Below are 23,597 nucleotides of genomic sequence, written 5' to 3' on the forward strand. Positions count from 1 at the left end.
TTCAAACTGAAAACATACTTAAATGAACAACAATAGGAAACAACCACCACAACAACATCAAAAGCCTATTGTTCACAGTATTGACTATTAAAAGCCATTGCTTAAAATTATACTTAAATGATTTAAAGATACACATTCAGATTGTGGTATCAAATTCCACTGATGTGATGCTTTAAAAAATATGCTTGACCAAAATAACTTTTTCTAAGTGGAATAATGCAATCAGCTCTATCTGCACTTCTAGTTATTATTTTCTACAGATTTATATTTTAAAGATTCATATAGAGGGAGATGAGATGACCTAAACCATGCGTAATCGTGTAAGCTACGCAACAATTTTAAACTTAGAGATGATTTTCCAATTAAGCTGTTTATTGGTTTTCAAAATAGTACAAAGATGAAAACTAAAAGGTTTTTTATCTAAAATTTTAAGTGTTTATATAGTAATTGCAGAGGTTTTAAAGCTGTAGATTTTGTGTTAGACCAACTTATCAGACTATAATTGATATGAGAGAGGATCATAGAATTTAAATATATTTTTGCAGCCTTATATGATAAAGAATTTCTAATAAACCTAAAATAAACTATATTCAGTTTCTGTGTAAAACCTGGAGAAGAACCACCCTCGTGGAGCTCAGCCAGCTTCTGCGCCTGGTAGCGCTGATGGGTGGCCATAGCATGTAAGGCAGAGGCTCCCTACATGCCTTGGATAGGAGTCTAGGCTGACCTCTCCAGGTTACGGCGCATTGCGGGCAAAGATTGAATGAAATGGTGCGCTCCACCTGAGGAATCGCTTCGTACCTCCTGGCTGCTCCGTCATCAAGGGTGGCAAGGATGGCAGCGCATGAGAACCGGGCAGAAAAAGGTGCCCTCCATGCCTGCATGATTTCACTGTGCACCTCCAAGAAGAAGGGGATGGAGGTTTGACCCTCTTCTTTGCCCCCACATAACACTTGTCTTATCGGTTTGACGGCGGAACTGGGAGACAAGCCATCTCCAGTCCCACCACTGAAGCAGCCTGGGATATCGCGGCCAGCATGTCCAATTTCAGGTCTGAGACATCACTCACAACCCTTGAAGGGCAGGAGCGATCTGACAGTCATCAGAACATGTCAGCCCACTCTTCGATGCAGCGATGGACATCTGGCCCTCTATGTCATAAAGTGAGAGTGCTGCCATCCTGGAGGGATGCAAGGCCTCACTCACTTAAAGCTTGGACAAAGTGCACTGTGGAGGGGTTGAGGGGTCTGCAGGGCCGAAGGCAACGGATGAGCCCTTACAGTCAACTTCATGCCTTCCTGAGTGCTAACCGACTTGCGAGGAACAGCAGGGGTGACGCACCCTAATGCTAAAGTGTGCTGCGACCTAGGTTGTGCAACAGTCGTGCCCTCGTAATGAGGGCATGCAAGCACCGCCCCAACATGCTAAACCCCAGACATGTGACACAATACTTGTGGCCTTCATCAAGGGAGAGGAAACCACCACACCAAGAAACACATGGTTGGATTGTAAATTGGAATCTTAAGTTGTTGTTGTAAGTTGGATCTTTAAAAAAAATGCTTTGCTCGCCCCTGTTGCTCTTTTAGGCGAATATGCTCTTTTATTTGAAACTGCTCTTTTAGCCACTAGTGAAACACTCAGAGGACAGGAAGTAGACCCTGTTCAGCCGCCGCTGTATGCGGTGTCACATGAACTGGATGGAATACTGCTTTCTTTCTGGAAGACAGCTTAGCAGAACATTCTCTTCTTGTGAGGCTCTGAAGCAAAAAGACTAACGGCTCGCTCCATGTGCACTGGTTATATACTCTACTAATGATTAATCACCAGCACCTGTGGAGATGAGCTATGCCAATTCATAGACATTCACTGGTGATTGGTCATCTACAAACTTCTAAAGTGTCGGTAGACACATGTCTTAGTTCCCACTGAAGGGGAACAGCTTTTGCATTACTGGAAATCAGCAAGCATGTAGAGCTCTGTTGGTCTTGACTTTGTCTTTTACAGACTGGAGTCCAGCATGTGGAGAAAAATAGGAATCATACAGCTGAGCAATGATTGGAAACTGATAATCAGGAATATCCTTCAAAGGCAGATAGATGGGTGCATGAATCAATGTCCTTTTTAAGAGGAAGGGAGTGGTGGTGGACATAGATTTCTAGATGTCTTCTCTGTGGCAGTTATTTAAATTGTAGCTAATGGAACCACAATAGGCAGAAGAAGGAGACTCACAAGAGCATTGTTAAAAAATCATAGAGAACAGCATTGTTCATTCATGATACATTCGAGTAGCATTACCAGAATAAAGACGTTATTCTCTATGTACAACCGAATCAACGCTTGCGAAAGCAATGTAGTTTAATCCATAACTGACACATATGCATCTATAATACTTTTATAATAATAATAATACTTTTATTTATTCATTCATTCTTTCATTTTCATTTGGCTTAGTCTTATTTATTAGGGGTCGCCACAGCGGAATGAATCACCAACTGATTCAGCATGTTTTATGCAGTGATGTCTTTCCAGCCACAACCTAGCGAAGTTTAGTGGGAAGAGTGTGCGGTTGTGAGGACCCTGTGCACCAGTAGAGCTTTATGTCCTGCAACACTCCTGCTTTCCAATGAGGTTACTAGTAAATGTATTTACGAACAGGAACAACACATTTATTATTGTATTTATCTGTGTTAATGTTAGCAAATGAAATAAGTTGTTTATTGATATTTCACATTAACTCACAGTGAATTAACTATGCTAAGCATGATTTTAAATTCTAAAAATGCATTAGTAAATGTTGAACTGATTAATAAGTTCTTTACAACTATTGTTCATTCATTACAAGTTCATTTTAGTAAATACATGAACTAAACCTTATTTTAAAGTGTGACCCGGATCTAAAAATTAAATATGAATAGGCTAAATGAATGAATTATCAATAACAATAACAGTTTTAAAATGTAGCCTATGATCAATGTGTAAATTGCTAAATACTAATAGATAGGCTAGATGCTTTTTGCATTTTAGGACGTGGGTTTGTCTCATAAGCATATTCATTTTACAAACAAAAGATTTCAACAACAATAACAAAATAGTTTCTGTCTTATGATGTCGTGTAGAACGTGAACCAGATAACAAATTCAAAGTGCTAGGCTAATTCCAGCAGAAGCTTTTTCTGTAAGCATAATTTAAAAACACGTTTATTATAAAACTGTATAAATATTAATTATTTTAGCCTAGTTTTATCGTTTGAAAAGTTCTGCAAAACATGTAGCCAAGGCCTATGTGTTTTACAGCACTTTTTGAGTTGTACAACAGCCTTCATTTATTTTGTTTAAAATTATATATTTTAGTTTATAAGTGTTCATGTGAAATGTTCAAATTCGGACTTATTCAAATATAACAGTCGCCGTTTCGATCAATAAACTACAGTGTCAGAGTTTCGGAAATAGCCGCACGGTAAATATCATTCTGTGATGTCATATTCCTGCGACCATTTGGGCTGTGTGTACATTTAGGATTTTAACAGGTTAGCTTTGCGCCTGTTCACTTTAAATCGTGTTTATGTCGTGTTATAAACTAACTGAACATGTACCACAGTCATTCGATGTGGCTGTGGATTAATTTTTCGAGAATATACGTTAGTCGTTATGCGGACACGTCGCATTTATGACTTTAACGCGAACAGCCGTACGTTAGCTGCTCGAGAAGAGCGAGTGGTGGCTAACGTAATTTATGCGGAATGCGCATCCATTGCGGATGTGGTGCAGAATAAATGCGCATTGCTGCGACACAGGTAATGTTGGCCTTCATATTTACGCTTTTCGCGTATTTAAACATTCGGTTAAATGTGCATCCAACTATATTATCCATACATTCTTTGTTTTTAATGTCTCCTCTGTAGCCTCGGGTTTGTTCTCGTTATTTCAAGATTAGCAGAATAGCTTTTGGATTTCTGCATGTTATGAATGATAAATATACATAATGTCAGAATATCAGAAGAACGTCAACGAGTTTCGCTTTTGGATGAAAGCCACAGGTTTTTGTTTTCCTGCTCTGTTAAGATGCACAACAAACACGTCGCATTTTTTTCGCTAAATCCATCTTAATTGCCTCATAAAATGACACGCTAACTTACTGCTGTTCTCCAGCGAGTGTGTGTTTTCTGTGGCTGTGTGTTACTGTCCATGTTAGTCATTAAAATGAGGCGATGAATGCCTTGCCATGGAACAGCATGGTGGCTTTTCACCCTTCTTGTGAATGGCACGCTGTCCAGCCGTCACGTCGGTGTGTCTGTAAAGCACTACATATCCATGACTGAGTACTACGAGGAGGGGGGCTTGCTGTACGAGCACTCACCTCCCATGCACATCAAAGTGGAGTCTCCAGAGGGTCCCTTTGGAGGCGGGGTGTCCGAGGACGGTTTCCCCAGAGAAGATGACGACTCTGAGGCCAGCTGTGACCATCAGAACGGCGGGTTGCCAAGCAGCCTGCCCTTTAATGTGGTGGTCGTGCACCCCAACATAGTCGCTCCTGGCATGTCTTCGGATGATCTCATCCCAATTGACCAAAGTAAGTCTTGGATGGTAGGAAGATAGGTTGATTTCACTTAAGTTGTGATTTTACTCCTTAAAGAGACAGTTCACCGCAAAATAAAAGTTCTGTCATCATTCATTTCCTTGATATGGATGACAATAGTAACAGGTTTTCAACATACTTATGCAACATTCTTAAACATGCAACATAAATATATTATTTTGTGTTTAACATAACATAAAACTCAATCTGGTTTGGAACTAGTCAAGGGTGAGGAAATGATGATTGAAGAAATGACTTTGTGTAAACTGTCTGTTTTAATTATAGTATTTGAAGATGCACTCTGTCTATTTTTCCTTTTAACTAAAGTTTAGCAAATGTAGAAAGAATTGGTGAAAGCAAACAAGTTTAAGATCATGTGATGAGATAAAAACCCCAGTGAAAACTTAAAAAAAAAGAATCTTCACCACCTGTTATCAAAGTTTTACGGAAATCATACAAAAACACTCATTCTTGTCTTGGGAAAATTTTGAACCAAAAAACTGTTTTGATCATCTTCAAATGTTGACTACTGTATATGATGCTGTCAGTGTAAGTCTGACCCACACAACATCCGCAGGAAATGTACCGAGTGCATCTTCAAATATAAAATGATATGGAATTCAAATCTATCTTTTGATTAAAGGCAGAGGTGTGTCTTCAGCATTAGCAGCAGGAGGTGTAGGGAAAAGGAAGAGCCGCTTTAGTGGGGCAGAGCTGGAGGTGTTGGTGTCAGAAGTGACCCGTTGTGAAGGGGAGCTGTTCGGTCCAGCTGGGAGGCTCCGGCGCCGAGAACGAGAGCGCATTTGGGCCGGGATACTTGAGCGTGTCAATGCTGTGTCCAGAGTACCACGGACACTAAGAGAAGTGAAGAAACGCTGGGATGACCTGAAGAGACGTAACGGCGGGAGACTGGCTGACGCGAGGCACCGCTCCTGCTACCTGCCGTCCAGCAGAGGGGCCACAATTATGGGAAGACCAACTCCTACTAGTCCCAGACTGCAGCAGTCTCGCCAAAAGCAGAGTACCAGAGGAAAAGCCAGTTACAGTTGCTCGTCAGACACTGATCCAGGTAATCCTTTTAGGTTTTAATGACACCACAAATTTGAGTTGTCTGGTAAATTTGGCATGAAACAAGTTTTGATAGTCTTCCTTATGAAGTTTTTTTTAATGACGCACCATCAATTGTCCATATTGGTGGCACAGAACAGACCTGCTGCTGAAAATGATCAATTACTGTCATTTTTAAGCTGTTTTTCCACTGTTGGGTTTGGTACAGTCTTGCATGGTTAATTTTAGTTCAGTTTTGCTCTGCTTGGTTTGCATTTTCACTGCAGTTTAGTACCGGGATTAACACTGTAGTGGAACTGCCTCTACTGCCTTGACTTCTAAAAATGTTTAATTCTTGGGCTTCCTGTCAAACTCTTGCTGGGTCTGCTCCCTAGCTACAAATGAAAGGAACATCTGGACCTCTTCTACTGATTAGATGCTGCCATCTCAGTCTTTTTGTCATTTCATGTGTTTTTATTCTGGTTATTTGGTGTCTAGTGTTGCAAGTCCAATGATATTAGTAATGATGATTCTCTGAACAATTGTTGATCAACTGTGAATACGTCACATTTTGGTAACATTGCGACACGCCTGGAACTGCACCTAAGGTGTTATTTAAAAAATACCACATATTAGTAAAGGAAGGCAGTGGAAAGTTAGCGGTAACAAACCATGTCATGCAGTGGAAAAGCACCATTAGAGAATTGTTGATTGTTTAAAATTGTAACAAATCAAGCAGAAGAGAGAAAACATGTCTGAGGAAAGGAAGGTATTTGTGGTAGACCAAACTGAACCAGGACTCCCTAGGCAAGAATCTTGACAACATTCATGTTTGTTCTTATTAGTTCTGGTCAAGTAAATAAAATATTTGGCTTATATCTAAATACTGCTTTTACCACATATTAAATTTAATTTGTAAAAATAAATCACCCTTTCCTGCTTAATAAGTCCTCTATAATAGCTTCTGTATGGTTTTCCCCCACAGTTTAGACAGCACAAATGGACTAAGCGCTCTATTCTAACAATCTAGGTGCAAAGTGTAAAGCGCAAAAGCATTATGGGCGTGTCTGAATTCACTTTTGCTATTTTAAGTTTGGAAAAATATGGTTTGCTCTGTGGCGCATGGTCAAACAGGGTTGTGCTCATTCTCTTAATGAGTTGTGGGTGTGTTTTGAGCATAACGTGCATTAAATCTATAGAATTTCATCTCTCATTCCCTTTAAGAGTTAGTTGCTATGATGCATTTGCTATTTACATGGTGAACTTAGTGAGTGGAAAAACTGAATTGACAAACTGTACGCTTTACTAGTGAGAAAACAGTTTAACAGACCATAGGGCTGCTCGATTTTGGGAAAAATCATAATCACGATTATTTTGAACATAATTGTAATCACGATTATTCAAAACGATTATCAGTTGAAGTCAAAATTATTAGCGCTTCTGAGAATTTTTTTTTAAAATGAATATTTCCCAAATGATGTTTAACAGAGCAAGGAATTTTAACAGTATTTCCTCTAATATTATTTCTTCTAGAGAAAGTCTTATTTGTTTTATTCCAGCAAGAATAAAAGCAGGATTAAATAGTTTGAAATCCATCAATAGGTCAATATTATTAGCCCCCTTAGGCTATATATTTTATGATTGTCTGCAGAAGAAACTATTATACAATGAACTGCCTAATTACCTCAATTAAGCCTTTGAATCGCACTTTGAATCTGAATGCTTGTATATTGAAAAATATCCAGTAAAATATTATGTGCTGTCATCATAACAAAGATAAAATAAATCAGTGATTAGAAATGAGTTATTAAAACTATTATGTTTAGAAATAAGTTGAAAAAAAAATCTTCTTTCAACTAAACAGAAATTGGGGAGAAAGGGTTGTTAATATTCAGGAGAGCTAATAATTCTGACTTTTACCCTGCAAAGGAATGAGAAATAAATACAATATAATAAAATTATAAAAACTGACTGCGCTAAGCATCTTCACCGTAAGAAAAACAATTTAGCTACAAAAGTCCTTCAGTCAAGAGTAGTGAGATATTTTGTTCCTTTTATTGTTTGATTAATTATGATGAAAACAGGCGGCAGCAGGAATTGGTTGTTGTCAGTTTATTGGTTTCTCTTTCACGTGTCTTTTGATTCTCAGCTCGTTTGTTTATTACACAAATGACGGTTATTATGAATAATCACTAAACACCGCAATTTGACACATTGCTGCACACACACACACAGAAGCACGCGGTCTTTCACGTTTTTAAGAGCAACAATTGTGTGCAACTGGAAAGGGGGCGGTATATGATGCAATAATCGTTTATCTCGATTAATGGTTTTTCATAATTGTTAGAAGCCAAAATCGAAATCGGATTTTCGATTAATTGCACAGCCCAAACAGACTATCTGCAGAGCGAGGATAAAGAATGAGCCTCCTCCATTCTGCCTCTTTACTTTCTCTTTACTTTACTTTTACTCTTTAAATACTTTACTTTCGTGAATAAGGAAACAGTGTTGTACGCACTCCAATGAAGACATCCATCAGCCTACATATTTAATTTTGTTTGTGAAGCACTAAGATTTGTTTCAAAACTATTATTAAATTCAGTTCTAATTCCCAGCAAATTATTAAATGAGCTATAATAATGGAATGTGGTTTAAAAAGTTATATTCAAACACGTCCTATTCTTATGCTCTATATGGTAATGCATAAGTCTCAAAACCCGACAGGTGGACAAATCTAAACTTGTTTTTTTAAACAAATATAAAAATGCATATAATAAATAATACTAATAATGATAACAACATTAATATATATATATATATATATATATATATATATATATATATATATATATATATATATATATATATATATATATATATTAATGTTATTATATATATGTTTAATGTTATATATATATGTATGCATGTATGTATGTATGTATATGTAGTAAAAAGTAATTTTTGTAACATTTTAATCCTTTTTTTTTTCATTTGTAAAAATATTTGTGTATTGCTGTACTTTCTGTGTGTATTAAGCGTTTGAACTTGCATAGACGTATAACTAACATGCTCTGTTCTGGACTTTAGACTAGCTTTTACTTGGTGTGGCGTGGTCTATTTCAGTTCCTCAAAATAGCAACGTGCCAACAATACACCCTAACACACCTCGTTTATAGATGAGCACATCCATGAGTCCACAAAGTAGCTTAAATGGATTTGCTATTTAAACAACGTGAGGAAAAACATGAAAATAGAAACAAATTGTGCCAATCAAATCTTGCACCTTATTGCGCTGGGTGTATATGATTGGGCCAATATATTGCCCAATATAATAAGTAGTACATTAACTGCAATCCATGTTGTTTACGTCTGAGTATCACCAGATTGGCTGCACATTTGGGTGTCTGACCAAATCTTGCCTTAGGTGCAAAGCCTCTGTGATGTAAATCAAGACTAAAATGACTTCTTGAACAAGAAAAATGTAGGGTGGAACCTGATATTGTCCATCAGGAAATCACTTCCTACATCATTCGCTACTGCTGTGTCAGGCCTGGTTTCAGAATCACATTACTGAATGTGCTCTTGCCTGTCTGTATGCTATTTTGTCCCATACACCACTGCTGTGAATATTGCATTTACCCTGCATTTACTGATATTTATATAGCTCCTAGCAGCATGCAAAACATTTATTTAAATTCTGGATGCATTTGACTTTGCAGCCTTTTGAATCACTAAAATTCTTCTACATTTTGTCATTCTAATGAACGGAACAAAAATTCTGTGGCTTGTTTCACAAAACGAGTTGAACTAACTTCTTTTAAAAATTTAAATGTAAATTCAAATCCATAATGTTAATTGTAGCAAATTTTCGTAGATAATATAATGAATAAATAATTATAATCTATTTAAAATTAATACATTTATTAACAACCAACACTAAAATGACACTAAAATGTTGATAGTGTAAAGGGGTATAATTTGGAGCAAAAAAGATGCACATGAGTGACTTGCATTCATGAGATAAACGGATATTTCTGTGATTTTATTATTTTCCCCAAAAAATAAATTACAAAAAACAGAGAATCGTTTGCAGGTACAGTTTTGCCCTTCTCCTGCTACATCATCAATCAAATTCAGCTTTATTATCATTCCACTACATGTATGGGCACACAGAGTAACGGAATGTCTCTTAGGACCATGGTGCTACATAAAAACACAGTCTTAAATAAGAACACAATACTGAACATAAGAGCAATTTTAAAGAATACATATACATAGCTAACATACCAGAGCAATTATCCAATTCAACAGAGATACTCCAGCTTTCTTTTGATGTTTTTATTGTACCCATCTCATGAGAAACAGGTTGCCCTTACAGAGAAACCACATACTTTACACATTAGGAATGACATGTGAATCATATCAAAGAAATGGTGGTTTGGACCGTATATTTTATGTGAAATCCATGTGAAAACATTTGTTTACATGAGAGAAAATTTTCCAAAACCCATGTTTCGCATGTGATTGCATATCCAAAGATCATATAGTTTTTCCTTTTAAAGGTCCCATGAAATCAAAATTAAAGAATAGATGTTAGTTTCAGTCTTAGCTTTAAGGACATCTGTAAGTTGGTGGGATCCAAAACAGTGACAAAATTCATGTTTAGGACATATAAATCCAATATAAACATGTAAGGCTTGCAGTTAATTACTTCTGTTTCAGCGTGTGTTTTTCACATCACCTCATGCTTCAATTTCTCATCGAATCTTGACCCACCAAATGCTCTCTAGTATCTGACATATGACCCATCCCCTTCAAGATGATTCTCATTTGCTTTTCATTTGATGCACTTGAGCTCAACCACACTCACTGGCATAGCTGTGATTAAAAACAAAACACTATTGGCTGCTTTTTAAAGGGCCATGACACCCCCCACTTTCGGTTCAAGTTTACTTCAGAATTTTTTCAAAAAATGCATCATAATGGGCGTGGAGCTCCGTGATCAGAGGCAGGAGTGGGCAAGGCCAGCAGAGCAGGGAACAAGGAGGGGAGTGAACAACTATTGTCAGTTAGCTCACAAAATGAGACACAAACCGTGAGGAGACCCATGATTTTAAAGTTTACAAAGTTAAAACGCAAAGAAATAAACAGCAATTTAATGCCCTGCTACATTTGTTAAATGTAACTTCATATACACACAACCACTATTTATATAATTATAAAGATAATCTTGTTCATATAAACACTATAAATGAGGACTTCTCCCTCAATCTCCAGGTCTGAATGCAGACTCAGTGCAGCAGGTCTCTTGCCCTGCCTATTTAACCATTAGCCCTGCTGGTAATCTGGGGGATTTAGCCGAACACAGAAGTACGGCGATGTGTCTAAATGTGAACGAACTCCACTAATAAAGGACAAAGTACGCCATTCTCAGCCATACTCATACTGCTCTCTGACAAAAATGCTTGCTGCACACAAACAGCTTTGCTGTATCGGCCCTGACAGCATCACGGGGAAAAACACGCAACAAACACTTAGATCTGGGAAACAAACACATACGACCCTTCATGAACGACTAAATACTGCGTGCCATGGGTTTGTAGACGCGGTCTCACCCAGTAATCAACATACGGTCTCACAGCTTGGCACTGGCAGGTCTGTCTTGCCTTCGGAAAGCACATGCTCTCATTAAACAAGAAGCAGCTTTTCACATAGGATAAGAAAACTCTGCTATGAATAATAGTGAGAAACCAACGTGTCATCTTTGCACTTGCAGTTTTGTGCTACGTCTCCGATTTTAATCCTGCCCCAAAAATCTATTTAAACCCTTTAGCTGAAAAATTCGCTGACAAAAGCTCAAAGTTATGCAGTTTTCTCCACAATTAAAGCTAACAGGAGCTAACAATGTCTTTACTGATGCTCAACACACACAAATCTGTTAAAATCTCAAAAAAAAAGTACTGGAGGGTTTCTGGAACCTTCAAAAAGGGGCCACTATGTCCCACCCTCTCTTCATTTTTCAGTTGAGATTACGTCAAACATCAAATAAAAATGCACATTCTAAAACCTTTCACGGGTCCTTTAAGCTCGTCTACTCCAGTATTTTGTTTAAAAAAAAAAAAGACAACTTCTTAGTGTTTGATTTCATAGTAACTTCTAACATGGGAATACTAATAGTTCACATTACTCTTTGTTACTCTTTCAGTTGTGGTTGGCGATGGTTCTGAAAGAGATGGTTTTGAAAAGGAGGAAGAAGCAGGCGAGCCGGAGGGTGACGATGGAGATGACTGTGAGGGTGTGGAGAACAGTATGGAGGACAAACTGGGATTGGGCCTGGGTTTGGGAATAGTACCACCTCCCACATCAGAGCGCTGGTTACCTCCTTCACCCCTTTACAGTGCTCCTTTCCTCAACGGGACCCCTCAGCCAAGCCCAGAACCATCCTTAGGGACCCACCAGGGCCCACTGGAGCCTCCTCCTCCACGCTCCTCCTGGCTGGAAGATGAACTGCGCGGACTGGGAGAAGCAGCCATGCAGCTTGGCGACCGCATGGAGCAAAACCTGCGAGAATTTGGAGAAGGCTTTAGGCGAGATATGCGAACGCTTGTGGCTTCCCAAGAGGCCCTTACAAATAGCTTGCAGCAGAATAATGTACTTTTGCAGCGTCTGTTGGGTCTGCTTGAGATGCAGCATCAGCCGCCCCCTCAACAAATTCCACAACAACAATTGCAGCAACCTGCAGTTCAGCAGCAACAGGACCCTCCACAAGAGCAGCCTTATCAACAACTGTTATTGGCACAGGAGCATCCGCAGCTCGAGCAGCAAATCCCAGCAACTGTCCCACCTCTTCCACCTCCTCCAGATATTTTAGATGGTACTCGGCACTCAGAACCACCGACTGAGATAAACGGAGTAACTGAACAGCCACGTCACGAGCTCAGGCGAAGACGCAGACGTTGATGTGCGAACAGAACTGTACTGTACAGTTGCAGTCAATTATTTATTTAAAGCAATGTTTTATAAGGATAATTAGTTGCAGATTGTGCCATGTCATTGCCGCCACTTTTTATGTTATGCCTGTCGCAGATATATTATAAGTGTATAAGATGTACACCAAATAGCTCAGAGCTATTTCTTTATCTAAATTGACTTCTAAGCTCTTGTTGCTGATAGCAAACTACTAAGGTTTTATGGATCTGCTTGCTTGCGTTCATGTATAAAAAATGCAAGTTTAAAAAAAATGATCTTGGCAGGCTTAAATACTCTTCAATGTTAATGCTGTGGAGAGTGAGACGTCACATTTCTTCTTTCACATGATCACTGCAAAATGACATTTTACTTTTTTATTATCGCCGTTTAAGGAAATACATCCAAATGCTGTTGTAAGGGACGTTATATTGCATAGAACTTGGCAAGTTTTGTGAAAATAAATGCAGTTATCAGCATTACTGACTAATGTATAGATCTAAGGTTGCCCAGTCATTCTGCATGCAACACAAGATAGTTTTGCTCAAATATACTATTTTGCCAACTTTTCACCGTGTTAACAAAAGTCACTTGTACTTGGAAAAAATGTCTGCCTATGAACAAGTTTTAATAAAACCAATCTATACATTTATAAAGGTTTTTCATCCCAGGAAATTATTGGTAATTGTGTTTCTGCGTCAAAGATGCATCAAATTCAAATTAGAAAAAGGAAAAAAGTGTTGTACTCGAAAGGCATATTAAATGCAACTGAAATGTCTAATATTTCAAGCTTGAAAATGTCAAAATATGGGAGAAATAATGTTCCTTTATTATTCAGTGTAACACATTTAATAAATATGAAAACGCTTACTAATACTGACCTGCAAATATTACAATATTTAAATTGCTATATTTTAAATTAGCTTTTTGCTAACAAATGGTCAAATCATAACGTCTGTCATAATGTATACAAATATATAATTTTTTTTCGACACAAAACTCATCTCTAATTATAACTGATTTATTTTATCTTCGCCATGATGACAGTAAATAATATTTGACTAGATATTTTTCAAGACACTTCTATACAGCTTAAAGTGACATTTAAAGGCTTAACTAGGTTAATTACTTTAACTAGGCAGGTGAGGGTAAATAGACAAGTTATTGTATAGCAATGGTTCTGTAGACTATTGAAAAAATATAGCTTAAAGGGGCTAATAATTTTGACCCTAACATGGTTTTTAAAAAATTAAAAAACTGATTTTATTCTAGCCGAAATACAACAAATTAGATTTTCTCCAGAAGAAAAATATATTTTCAGACTTACTGTGAAAATTTCCTTGCTCTGTTAAACATCATAAGGCAAATATTTAAAAAAGAAAAAAATTTAAAGAGGGGCTTACAATTCTGACTTCAACTGTATAGATCTTTTTACAGATTGAATGACAGCGAGTTGGTGGGTCTTCTTTTGACTTTCTCATTTTTATTCTACAGCTCTTGAAAAAATTGATACAAAGATATTTTTCTTGGACATTAGCAGGGGCAGACTGGTCATCTGGCTATTCTGGCAAATGCCAGAAGGGCCGGACCAATTTTGAAATCTGGGCCGGTCAGTTTTTTTTTTTTTTAGTATGTATTGTTTTTAAGTGCAGACACCTTGTATCTCTTGCTAGATGTGATATTATGATGATGATAATAAAAATAATAATAATGTTAAGCATTTGGCCCAATCGGCAACTGCCGCCTGGTTTCAAGATGGGCCGACCCAATCCAAGGTTACCCGGACATAATCAAAATCTGGCAAGAATGTCATATTATTTCACCATCTTTACACCAAAATAAATGGTGAATGTGCGTTTCCGTGGATAGGGCTGTGTCGGTGTGGTAATGTGGGCTGGTGTGGCAACAGTGCCAGGGCTGAATTTTTGTCCCAGTCTGCCCCTGGACATTAGAGAGATATCTGAATGATTGTGTGATAACCAGCTAAAAAGATAAACAACAGAATCCCTCTTTGAAATGTTGTTAATTTTAGGTAATGTTTTTAGTAATATGAACAAACAATGAAGAATACATTTATTCAATTATTTATCTCTCTTAACATTATTAAATGAAAAAGCAGTTGTTCATTATTAATTTGTGTTAACTGACGGTGCATTAACTAATGTAATAATAACAAGCACAGGGTTGGATTTTGATAATGCATTAGTAAATGCTGAACTATGATTAATTAATAAATGGGGTACGGACAATGATAATTGTTCATGTTCATAAATTCATTAACTAGCATTTAGTAATTGCAATGGCTTTCATAAAAATAGTAACAATCCCTTTGGCTCTACTGGTAATTTAATGTAATCCCGAATATGCTCCAAAACTATATGGAAACATTTTCAAATGTTCTTTTTTAAATGGTTCAAATTTAATGGCAAATTTAAAACAAATCTTTTTTGTTTTTGGTTGTCAATCTACCAACATTACTGTTCCTCCTGTTAAATATAACACCAGTACCTGTAATCATAATTCCTAAAACATGACCTACAAATAACAGGTATATACATGGATGTTATCGATATAATAAATCGTTAGACCTAAATCTGAAATGCAAATAAGTGGAAGATTTGCAGGCATTAAGTTTTATCGAAAGGTGTCGCTTTAAGCGTGGCCGCAGCGGTGCATGTGACGTAGCAACACGCTTCCAATCAACCGCTGGCATCCATGTTCTTAGGGGTGGAGAATGAGAGAAGAAAAAATATGTGAAAAATGGCTACTGTACAGTCTGAATCCGAGCAACCATTAGACAATAAACTCATTAACGGAACGCTCGCTGGAAATAACGCCGAACTACAAGCTCCGTCTGCTGCGGCCGCTGATGGGGACGCGGTGGTCTGTGCACAGAGCACCGATATAAAGGGAACAACAGAGCCTGCTGCTCCGTCTTCACCAGCAAGTGAAAATTCACCTCCACATGGCGCTGCTCCTTCACCAAGCAACAAAGATGCATCAGGAATGTCGTGTAATTGGACATCTGAGGCGGGCGAGCAAAACACGGATGTGCTTTGTAAGGATAACGGCGAGCTGTGTCCAGACGAGCCCGGAAGGGACTTTGGGGAGACGTCGGGTGTTTTGCACAATGAAAACACTGGTAAGTGTAACTTTGCATCAAGGGTAAATGGTAAAACGTACCACGCTCTCCGTTGTAAAAAATTAAAAATCGCACATTCTTGCGCAGTTCCACACACAGTTGTTAGAAGAGAGCATGTGAAAACTGGAAACGTGTCCATTTTTATGTGCAGCAATTAATTATAACTCTGTAATTGGCCTGTTCTAACCCAATCAGAAACACAACTGCTTGTTTAACCCTTTCATACTTGAAGGTTAAGGCTTTTAATTAAAGACAACTTTTTAAATACACCTTTACGTTTATCAGTTATATACTTTGTGTGGCTGGATGTAAAACTAAAGAAAAACTCGAAGAAAAAAAGTCCTGTTAATCAGAGTTGACGTTAAAAAATGTTTTATAAACGTTGCATAGGAACATAGGATTGGTATATCAAATACATTTGTTATCATTATACTGTCACCCATCATCAAATAAATCAAACCATAAGCTTTCGCAAGTTAAAAAATCCCATTTAATTTCTCCTACTGGAATTGAACATAACTTGTTCACCACTTCAAAGAAAGAGGTACTGGAGCTGAGACTGAGGTTGTTAATCAGTGTTAATCTTGTATAAACAAGTCCTCCACTTGTTCCCCCAACAGTTTTTCGGAAAGAAAAAAAAAACTACACTACCCATGATTCCACCGAGAAATCTGCCCTCATCTACTCCCATAAAGCACTGCAAACTCAGTTTCCCTACCACCAACAGCTGCTTCAAAATATGTATGTGTTGTGCACAGAGCATACAGAATAAAACACTCTTTTCACACGTACAAGCCAAGGTTCTTCTCAGAAACAGAAGTTTCATTGTTGGATGAACTTCAAAATGATTTGAATGTAAACTACAAAAAATCAAATGTTTTAATTCGGATTTGCCTCAGCAGCAACTGAAAAAAACAACCACAATAGGGTTTATGTGACTTTTCAAATGAAGGAGAAAAAAATAGAGATTAATTGCTTTGGTCAGAAGCGGCCCTTTCATTAGCATGTTATAAATGTACTTTTTGCATCACGCAGTTCAAAAAGGTATTGCTTTTTATTTTGCCAATTTCTCTTATATATTATAGAACAAATAGTACTTATAATGCAAACAGGTTGTAGCTCATTAGGCATGGGAAGATAACCATTTTTAAGGAATTGCGCGATTTGAAAAAGTCAAGGTTTTAAAACCACCAACATTTTCTGCTACGGTATATATACGATTTGTTTGTTTGTTTGTTTCATATTTAGCTTGACATGTTTACTGTTTCAAACCATTCTAAATGTTTCTCAACATAAAATATATTGTGTTCAAAGGGGAAAAAGTTTTAGTATTTTACCCAGACTTTTTAAAAAGAATATATTTTAGAGCAGTAATCACAATACCATTGTACCATGAAACTGTGAAATTTTTATCCAAGGTTATAATACCGTCAGAATCTTACACCGCCCCATGCCTAAGCTCAACCTCATACTAAATTTAGCAACACTAGCAGAGAAAAGATGGCAAATTGCACACTTTGGAACTTTAATATATACAACAGCATTTGTTGGTCAAAATAATAGTTTTGATCTTTGGTTTTATATCTATTTTAAGTCATTACACTCTTTTAAGTAGCTGAAATTAAGCCTCCAAGGCGAGGCAGTGGCGCAGTAGGTAGTGCTGTCGGCTCACAGCAAGAAGGTCGCTGGTTCAAACCTCGGCTCAGTTGGCGTTTCTGTGTGGAGTTCATGTTCATGTGCATGTTCTCCCTGCCTTCGCGTGGGTTTCCTCCAGGTGCCCCCACAGTCCAAAGACATGCGGTACAGGTGAATTGGGTAGGCTAAATTGTGGATGTTTCCCAGCGAAGGGTTGCGGCTAGAAGAGCATCCGCTGAGTAAAAACTTGCTGGATGAGTTGGTGGTTCATTCCGCTGTGGCGACCCCAGATTAGTAAAGGGACTAAGCCGACAAGAAAATGAATGAATGAATGAAATTAAGCCTCCAATAAAATGTTTGAGTATGAAGTCACAAACGGTCAGTATGTTTAGTTTTTAAGGGTTGCCACAGCAGAATGAACCGCCACTTATATAATATAATTTCTATAATAGGGGCATGGTGGCTCAGTGGTGAGCACTGTCGCCTCATTGCAAGCAGGTCGCTGGTTCGAGCCCAGAATAGGCCAGTTGGAATTTCTGTGTGGAGTTTGCATGTTCTCCCCGTGTTCGTGTGGATTTCCTTTAGGACAGTTTTCCCCACAGTTCAAATTGGTGAATTGGATTAACTAAAATGGTCATAGTGTAAAAGTGCATGTGAACGTGTATGGGTGTTTCCCATGACTGGGTTGCTGCTGGAAGGGCATTGCTTAAAACATATGCTGGAATAGATGATGTTTCATTCCGCTGTGGTGACCCCTGATAAATGAGGTACTAAGACAAAGCAAAGGAAAATAAATGAAAGATATTTAAAAGGTTTCTGTTGCTGAGATATCTAATAGGGGTGTAACGATTTATCGTTGTACGATTTATTGCGATGCAAAAATGTGACAATATGCATCGTGGCGTTATGACTATTTGATTACGATATGACGTCCGTTTTCTCTTATTAGTTGAGCTGTTTGCACGTGAGCTACGTTCCACCTGCTGTCGCACGTGAGTTCAGATTGCAGCAGCTGTAATGTTAGCAGACCAAGATGAGTGGAGTTGAAATAGAGGATGGCCCATAATCTCAAAATCAGACGTCTGGCAACATTTCGGTTGTCCAGTCATTGCTTTAGACTCGTCCGCTTTTTGACACGCATACTGGGTCAAACATCCTAAGTTTTAAAGTCTTCACAGTGATTTACATACTTTGCACAGCGACAGGGATACCTCCTAATGGTGTTGAAAGAGTCACATACTGTATTTATAAGGTACAATTCACCCTAAAATATCATTCTGTCTGTTCATATAATGTTCCCGCCGCAAAATCACACATGACGTGAGCTGACCGTAAGCTGTTACTACAGAGGGCGGAATATGATAGACTCGCGCGTTTGGCAAGCCGTTTTAGCATTTAAACCTTTGTTCTGACTATCCATAAATATATTTAGAGATATCTCTAATTATATTTTGACTAGTCATAATTATAATTCGACTAGTCAGAATGACAATTAGAGATATCGGCAATTACAATTGTACTAGTACGAAATCAGATTGGAGATATCTGCAAATATATTATGACTAGTCTTATTCCTCCATTGACTTCCATTGAAAAATATTTGCAGATATCTCTAAATGAGTTTTGACTAGTCACAATTGTAATTAGAGATATCTCTTAATGAATTTAATTAAATATGAATTAAATACCTGGAAATGTGGATTTTTTTTTTGCACACACAAAAAACGCAAGTGACCAAGCAAAGCCTTAAGCTCTTACTGTTAAATTCAATTGAATAGAAAGCTTATTTTTTTTGCACCTTTACTTAAATTGTTTCTTAATTTTGTCTCTGTCATTTCAATAATATTTTTAAGAAGTTTTTAAATTATTTTATTTTCCAGAGAAAGTCCTGTTTAATTTATTTTCTTAAAGAAGGTTTAGTTTAACAAGTTGAAACAAAAGAAATACATAAAAAATAGTTTACTTGGTAAAATTTGCATTTCAGTTTAATTTTCAATTTTTATTCCAAATATCGTGATACATATCGAATCGTGAACATTATATCGTGATACACATCGTATCGTGAGCTGAGTGTATCGTCACACCCCTAATATCTAACATTTAAAAATGTAGTCGATCTACTCTAAAGAACTTCAAATAGCTTATAATAATTATAATGAGTTATTTGCTAACATATAAGCTATGACTGTGGTGCTTATCTTATAAACTTTTATCTATTGTGTATCACCCAACAGGGCAAGAAGAAATAGACAAAGAAGAAGAATCAGTAAACACAACTACAGAAAGAATCAGCAACGATTCAGAGCTTGTCACAGAGAAGGAACACCAATCAAAACAAGATGAGCCGGCAAATGGGAGCGAAAAATCAGTTTGTGTTGTGGAGGATAAACACCCACCAAAACAAAATGATGAGCCGGCAAATGGGAGTAAAGGATCAGAATGTGTCATGGAGGATAAACATCCACCAAAACAAGATGATGAGCCAACAAATGAGAGTAAAGAATCTAAGCATTCCAGAGAGGAAGAACAGCAACCTAAAAAAGATGAATCGGCAAGTGTTGAAGAAGAATCAAAGCCTCAAGATGAGACCATGCAAAGCACAGAGACGAAGATGGACGAGACCACGGAGAAAGATAAGGACAACACAGAGGAGAAAGGAGGAGGAGATGAATCCAAAGGTGATGGGACAGGTCGATCTATCAAGCGAAGGAAAAGCCGAATGGAATGCAACGAATGTGGTAAAAAGTTCACTCGCCGCGAAACATACAACCTGCATCGCCACTTTCACATGCACCAGGATGAGCAGGCGTCCCTCGTTTGTAAAGAATGTGGCATCACTTTTCAGCATCGAAGTGACCTCATTAAACACCGCAGTATTCATAAAGAAAGCAGCCAAGCAAGTGTCTCACCTTCGAAAGGCTCTACGAGCATAACCAAGGAACGGAGGAAATTTGTGTGTGAGCACTGTGGTGTGTGTTTCTCAACAATGATCCGATTAAAAATTCATGCCTGTGAGCAGAAAGTGGACAAGCCATTTCGCTGCCCTCTGTGCCGCAAAGAGTTTCAGTACAGGGTGTCTATCAATGCCCACATGCAAAGTCACTCTTTGGACAGTCGCTATCGGTGTCTGGAGTGCAACAAAGGCTTTCAGAGTTTGGAGAACCTGTATGTCCACCAACGGTCTCACACTGCGCTAAAACCGTATGAGTGTCCAGACTGCAACATGGTCTTCAGGCATCGCTCCATTATGGAGGACCATCGGCGCAGACATGTGGATGAAAGGGAGCACATGTGCAAAATCTGTGGGAAGAACTTCAAATACAGTAGTCTTTTGCATCAGCACCAGTATCTCCATAGTGGCCAAAAGCCTTATCACTGCTCGCACTGTGGCAAAACATTCGCTTTTGCACAAAACATGCGAGCACATTTTCGCCAACATAAAAAGATCTCCGCTAGGTCTGAAGCACATAGTATAAACCATAATGTATCTGCTGTGGGGCAAGTAGGTAAAGAGAATGCAAGTGTTGAGCAGCAGCGCAACTGTCCACTGTGCCCTCAAATATTTTACAAGGCATCTGATCTGAGATCACACATGTTGATTCATGAAGCAGAATATGAAAGAATGACTAATGGCAAAAAATTTGATAAGGTCTATGCATGCCAGTGCTGTTCTCTCAAATTCCAGACAGAATCCCAACTACAAGCGCATTCACAAACACACATGACAAACATTTTAGGCATAAACGCGACACATATCACGAATCAGGTGAAAGCAGTACTTGAAAAGCAGGATGATGTTGCTGTGGATGAGGCAGATCATGACCGTGTGTCAGCAGTGGGGGAATTGGAGGACCAGACAGGCAAGAAACCCTTCAGGTGTCGAGACTGTGGAAAGTGCTTTCGTTACCGGTCAGTATTAGAGCTGCATATGCGCATACACAACAAGGGTTACCAGTGTCAAGTGTGTAAAAAGTCCTTTAGGTTTAGTAGCTATTTGCAGCAGCATTCGATTATCCACACTGGGAAGAAGCCGTACAAATGCCCAGACTGCGGTAAAGATTTTGCATTTCATCATAACATGAAAACACACCAACGGCTGCATCAACAAAAGCCATTTCGCTGCACACAGTGTCGGAAGGGATACAGCGACGAAAATCAGCTTCAGCGACATATGCTTTCCCATACAGGTGAAAAACCTTACAAGTGTCATATGTGTGACAAGAGCTTTGCTTTGGCCTACTTGCTCCGAGACCATCTGAACACTCATACGGGGGAGAGACCCCACCGCTGTCAAGAGTGCCACAAGTCATTCCCTTGGCTCAGTAGCCTGCTTGTGCATCAAAAGATTCATGTGCGAAAGCGTCAAGGTCCGAGTCATAGTTACTCATTCTCCATACATTCTCAAAGAGGTAGAGTAGGCCCTGGCAGAAGAGGTAGGCCGAGGTTAGATCGAGACAATGGAAGGACGCCGCCTCTACCTGATAGAATCATACCAGAAACAGTGTTGCCAAATGTGGTTCAGCAGCAGTTTGGTACAAATAGAGGACCACAGCCGGGGAATCATTCGCAGCAAGTTCAGTTACAGCCAGAATGGCAGATACAAATTGCACCATCATCATCAACATCGTCAGAAGAGCTGCTGCACTCGCAGAAGTCCGCAAGTTTAATGGAAGCCCAGCCAACTAATACAGTGCATATTCACTGGACAGGGACTCATCATAAGACAATATTGCCTAAATGTGATGGTCTTCCCGAGCTCATGCATCAGCAGAAATCTCCTCAAGCACAACCTAATCACTTCTCAGACATAAATTCATCTGAGATAGAGCAAAAAGGCAAGCATCCTGCACTCTGGATGAATGCACCAAACTCTACACTGCAGAAAGCCTCTTCAGAATCGCAACACCACATGGACAGGCCTTCCACTTTTGGTGTGAAAATACAGTCCCAGCGATCTATTCAGGACCTGCAACCATCGCAGTGGCCAGTTATCTGTGATCCATTGCAAACAGGCAAGCCAGAGCTGTTTAGTAACTCCTCAGATGGTAAAGGAACTGTTGATTTAGAAGCACCAACCATCGCCGACTCTAATAAACTGTCTCATGATTTACAAATGCCTGATTCATCTGGGGTTGCTACATCAGACATGGGTAAAACTAGTGGTATTGTGCTGTCTACTGGTGCTTCCTGCCTACCGAATACTAATCCATGGGGTATGAAAACAACTCTAGAAATGTCTGTACCTGTGAGCTTACAAGAATTACCTGGGGATGCATTAGAGAAGCAGCAAAACAGACTAATACAGCATTTGCCACAGCAAATGCAAATTTCACAGCAGCTACAACAGCAGATTCATGTGCAACAAGCTCAGATACCTCCTACTTGGGTTAGTACAGGTCCTCCAACCCAGATAGGACCAGTGAACATGCCTTTTTCGCCACCTCGTTTTCCTCTTGGGGACAGACCTCCATTGTGGGGATTTCAAGCTGCTCCAGTTGTTTCTCAAACCCTTGTAAACGGGCCAGTTCCACAAGGCCACATCCAGGCACAACAACACGTAGCACTAATTTCTGGTCCACGTATTCCACTTAATCAGCCTCCAACTTATATCTCGCCCCCTTTTCCTCCACCAGGTCTAAATTTATCTGCTCCACATCCAATGCATTCTGTTGGAAGGCCTCTTCAAGGTGCATTGCCTCAAGGCATCTTCTTCACTTCACAGGGTACCATAAATGAGATGGCACTTCTGCCACAAGTAACAAACTTACCTCAGTTAGCGCAACAAACTGAGCCTCACAAAATGGGCAATAAATTACCTTTCGCCCCAGATCACCTGTTCCAGTGCATGATTTGTGGTTGTTCTTTGCCTGGAGAACTAGAATTACAGATGCATTATATGCAACACGCACAGCGAGACGTCTGAGTTTGATTTTTAGAAATGATATACACACAAAATAAAAAATTAGGTGGTTTAGATTGTCTATCCATTGATTTACTGTACATTGCTGTTGTACATTGCTGTTAAGCTGCTGGAGTGTTTGTTTAAGACTTAAGATGTATTCATGTTTTTATTCAGTTATTAAATTTTCCAGCGGAACACCTATTCAAGTTTCCTGTGCTTTGTTACACTTAATAAACCATGAACCAAAAAAAAATTCATGAATTAAATTAATAAAATAAAGTAACTAGAGTGTTAGTTTAAAGCAGGTGTGTCCAAACTCAGTCCTGGAGG

At 38.7% G+C, this 23,597-nt stretch overlaps 2 protein-coding genes across 3 annotated transcripts; both read left to right on the forward strand.

Annotated features, from left to right (window-relative positions):
- Positions 1-3,475: 3,475 nt before the first annotated feature.
- si:ch211-261d7.3 lies at positions 3,476-13,244 on the forward strand. 2 transcript variants are annotated; one of them, XM_003200185.7, is made up of 3 exons: positions 3,476-4,569; positions 5,219-5,644; positions 11,828-13,244. In XM_003200185.7, exons 1-3 carry the CDS (start codon positions 4,212-4,214, stop codon positions 12,580-12,582), a joined length of 1,539 nt encoding a protein of 512 aa, XP_003200233.1. In that variant the 5' UTR covers positions 3,476-4,211; the 3' UTR covers positions 12,583-13,244. The 2 variants fall into 2 exon arrangements, with proteins under 2 accessions (XP_003200233.1, XP_005158215.1); XM_005158158.6 differs by having other exon boundaries at positions 5,237-5,644.
- A 2,095-nt stretch (positions 13,245-15,339) lies between these two features.
- Positions 15,340-23,468, forward strand: zgc:66448. Its single transcript, NM_199800.1, is given in 2 exon segments — positions 15,340-15,730; positions 19,600-23,468. Coding segments are annotated over 2 exon segments (4,071 nt in total). The 5' UTR covers positions 15,340-15,348; the 3' UTR covers positions 23,289-23,468.
- The last annotated feature ends 129 nt before the right edge of the window (positions 23,469-23,597 follow it).

Source organism: Danio rerio, chromosome 16, assembly GCF_049306965.1.
Source record: "Danio rerio strain Tuebingen ecotype United States chromosome 16, GRCz12tu, whole genome shotgun sequence".
NCBI classification, from domain to species: Eukaryota; Metazoa; Chordata; class Actinopteri; order Cypriniformes; family Danionidae; genus Danio; species Danio rerio.

Coding starts and splice junctions, on each gene's coding strand:
- si:ch211-261d7.3 (XM_003200185.7), top strand. CDS start 4,212: ATGCCTTGCCATGGAACAGCATGGTGGCTTTTCACCCTTCTTGTGAAT. Junction 4,570..5,218: donor TCTCATCCCAATTGACCAAA/GTAAGTCTTGGA, acceptor TTTTGATTAAAG/GCAGAGGTGTGTCTTCAGCA. Junction 5,645..11,827: donor CTCGTCAGACACTGATCCAG/GTAATCCTTTTA, acceptor TTACTCTTTCAG/TTGTGGTTGGCGATGGTTCT.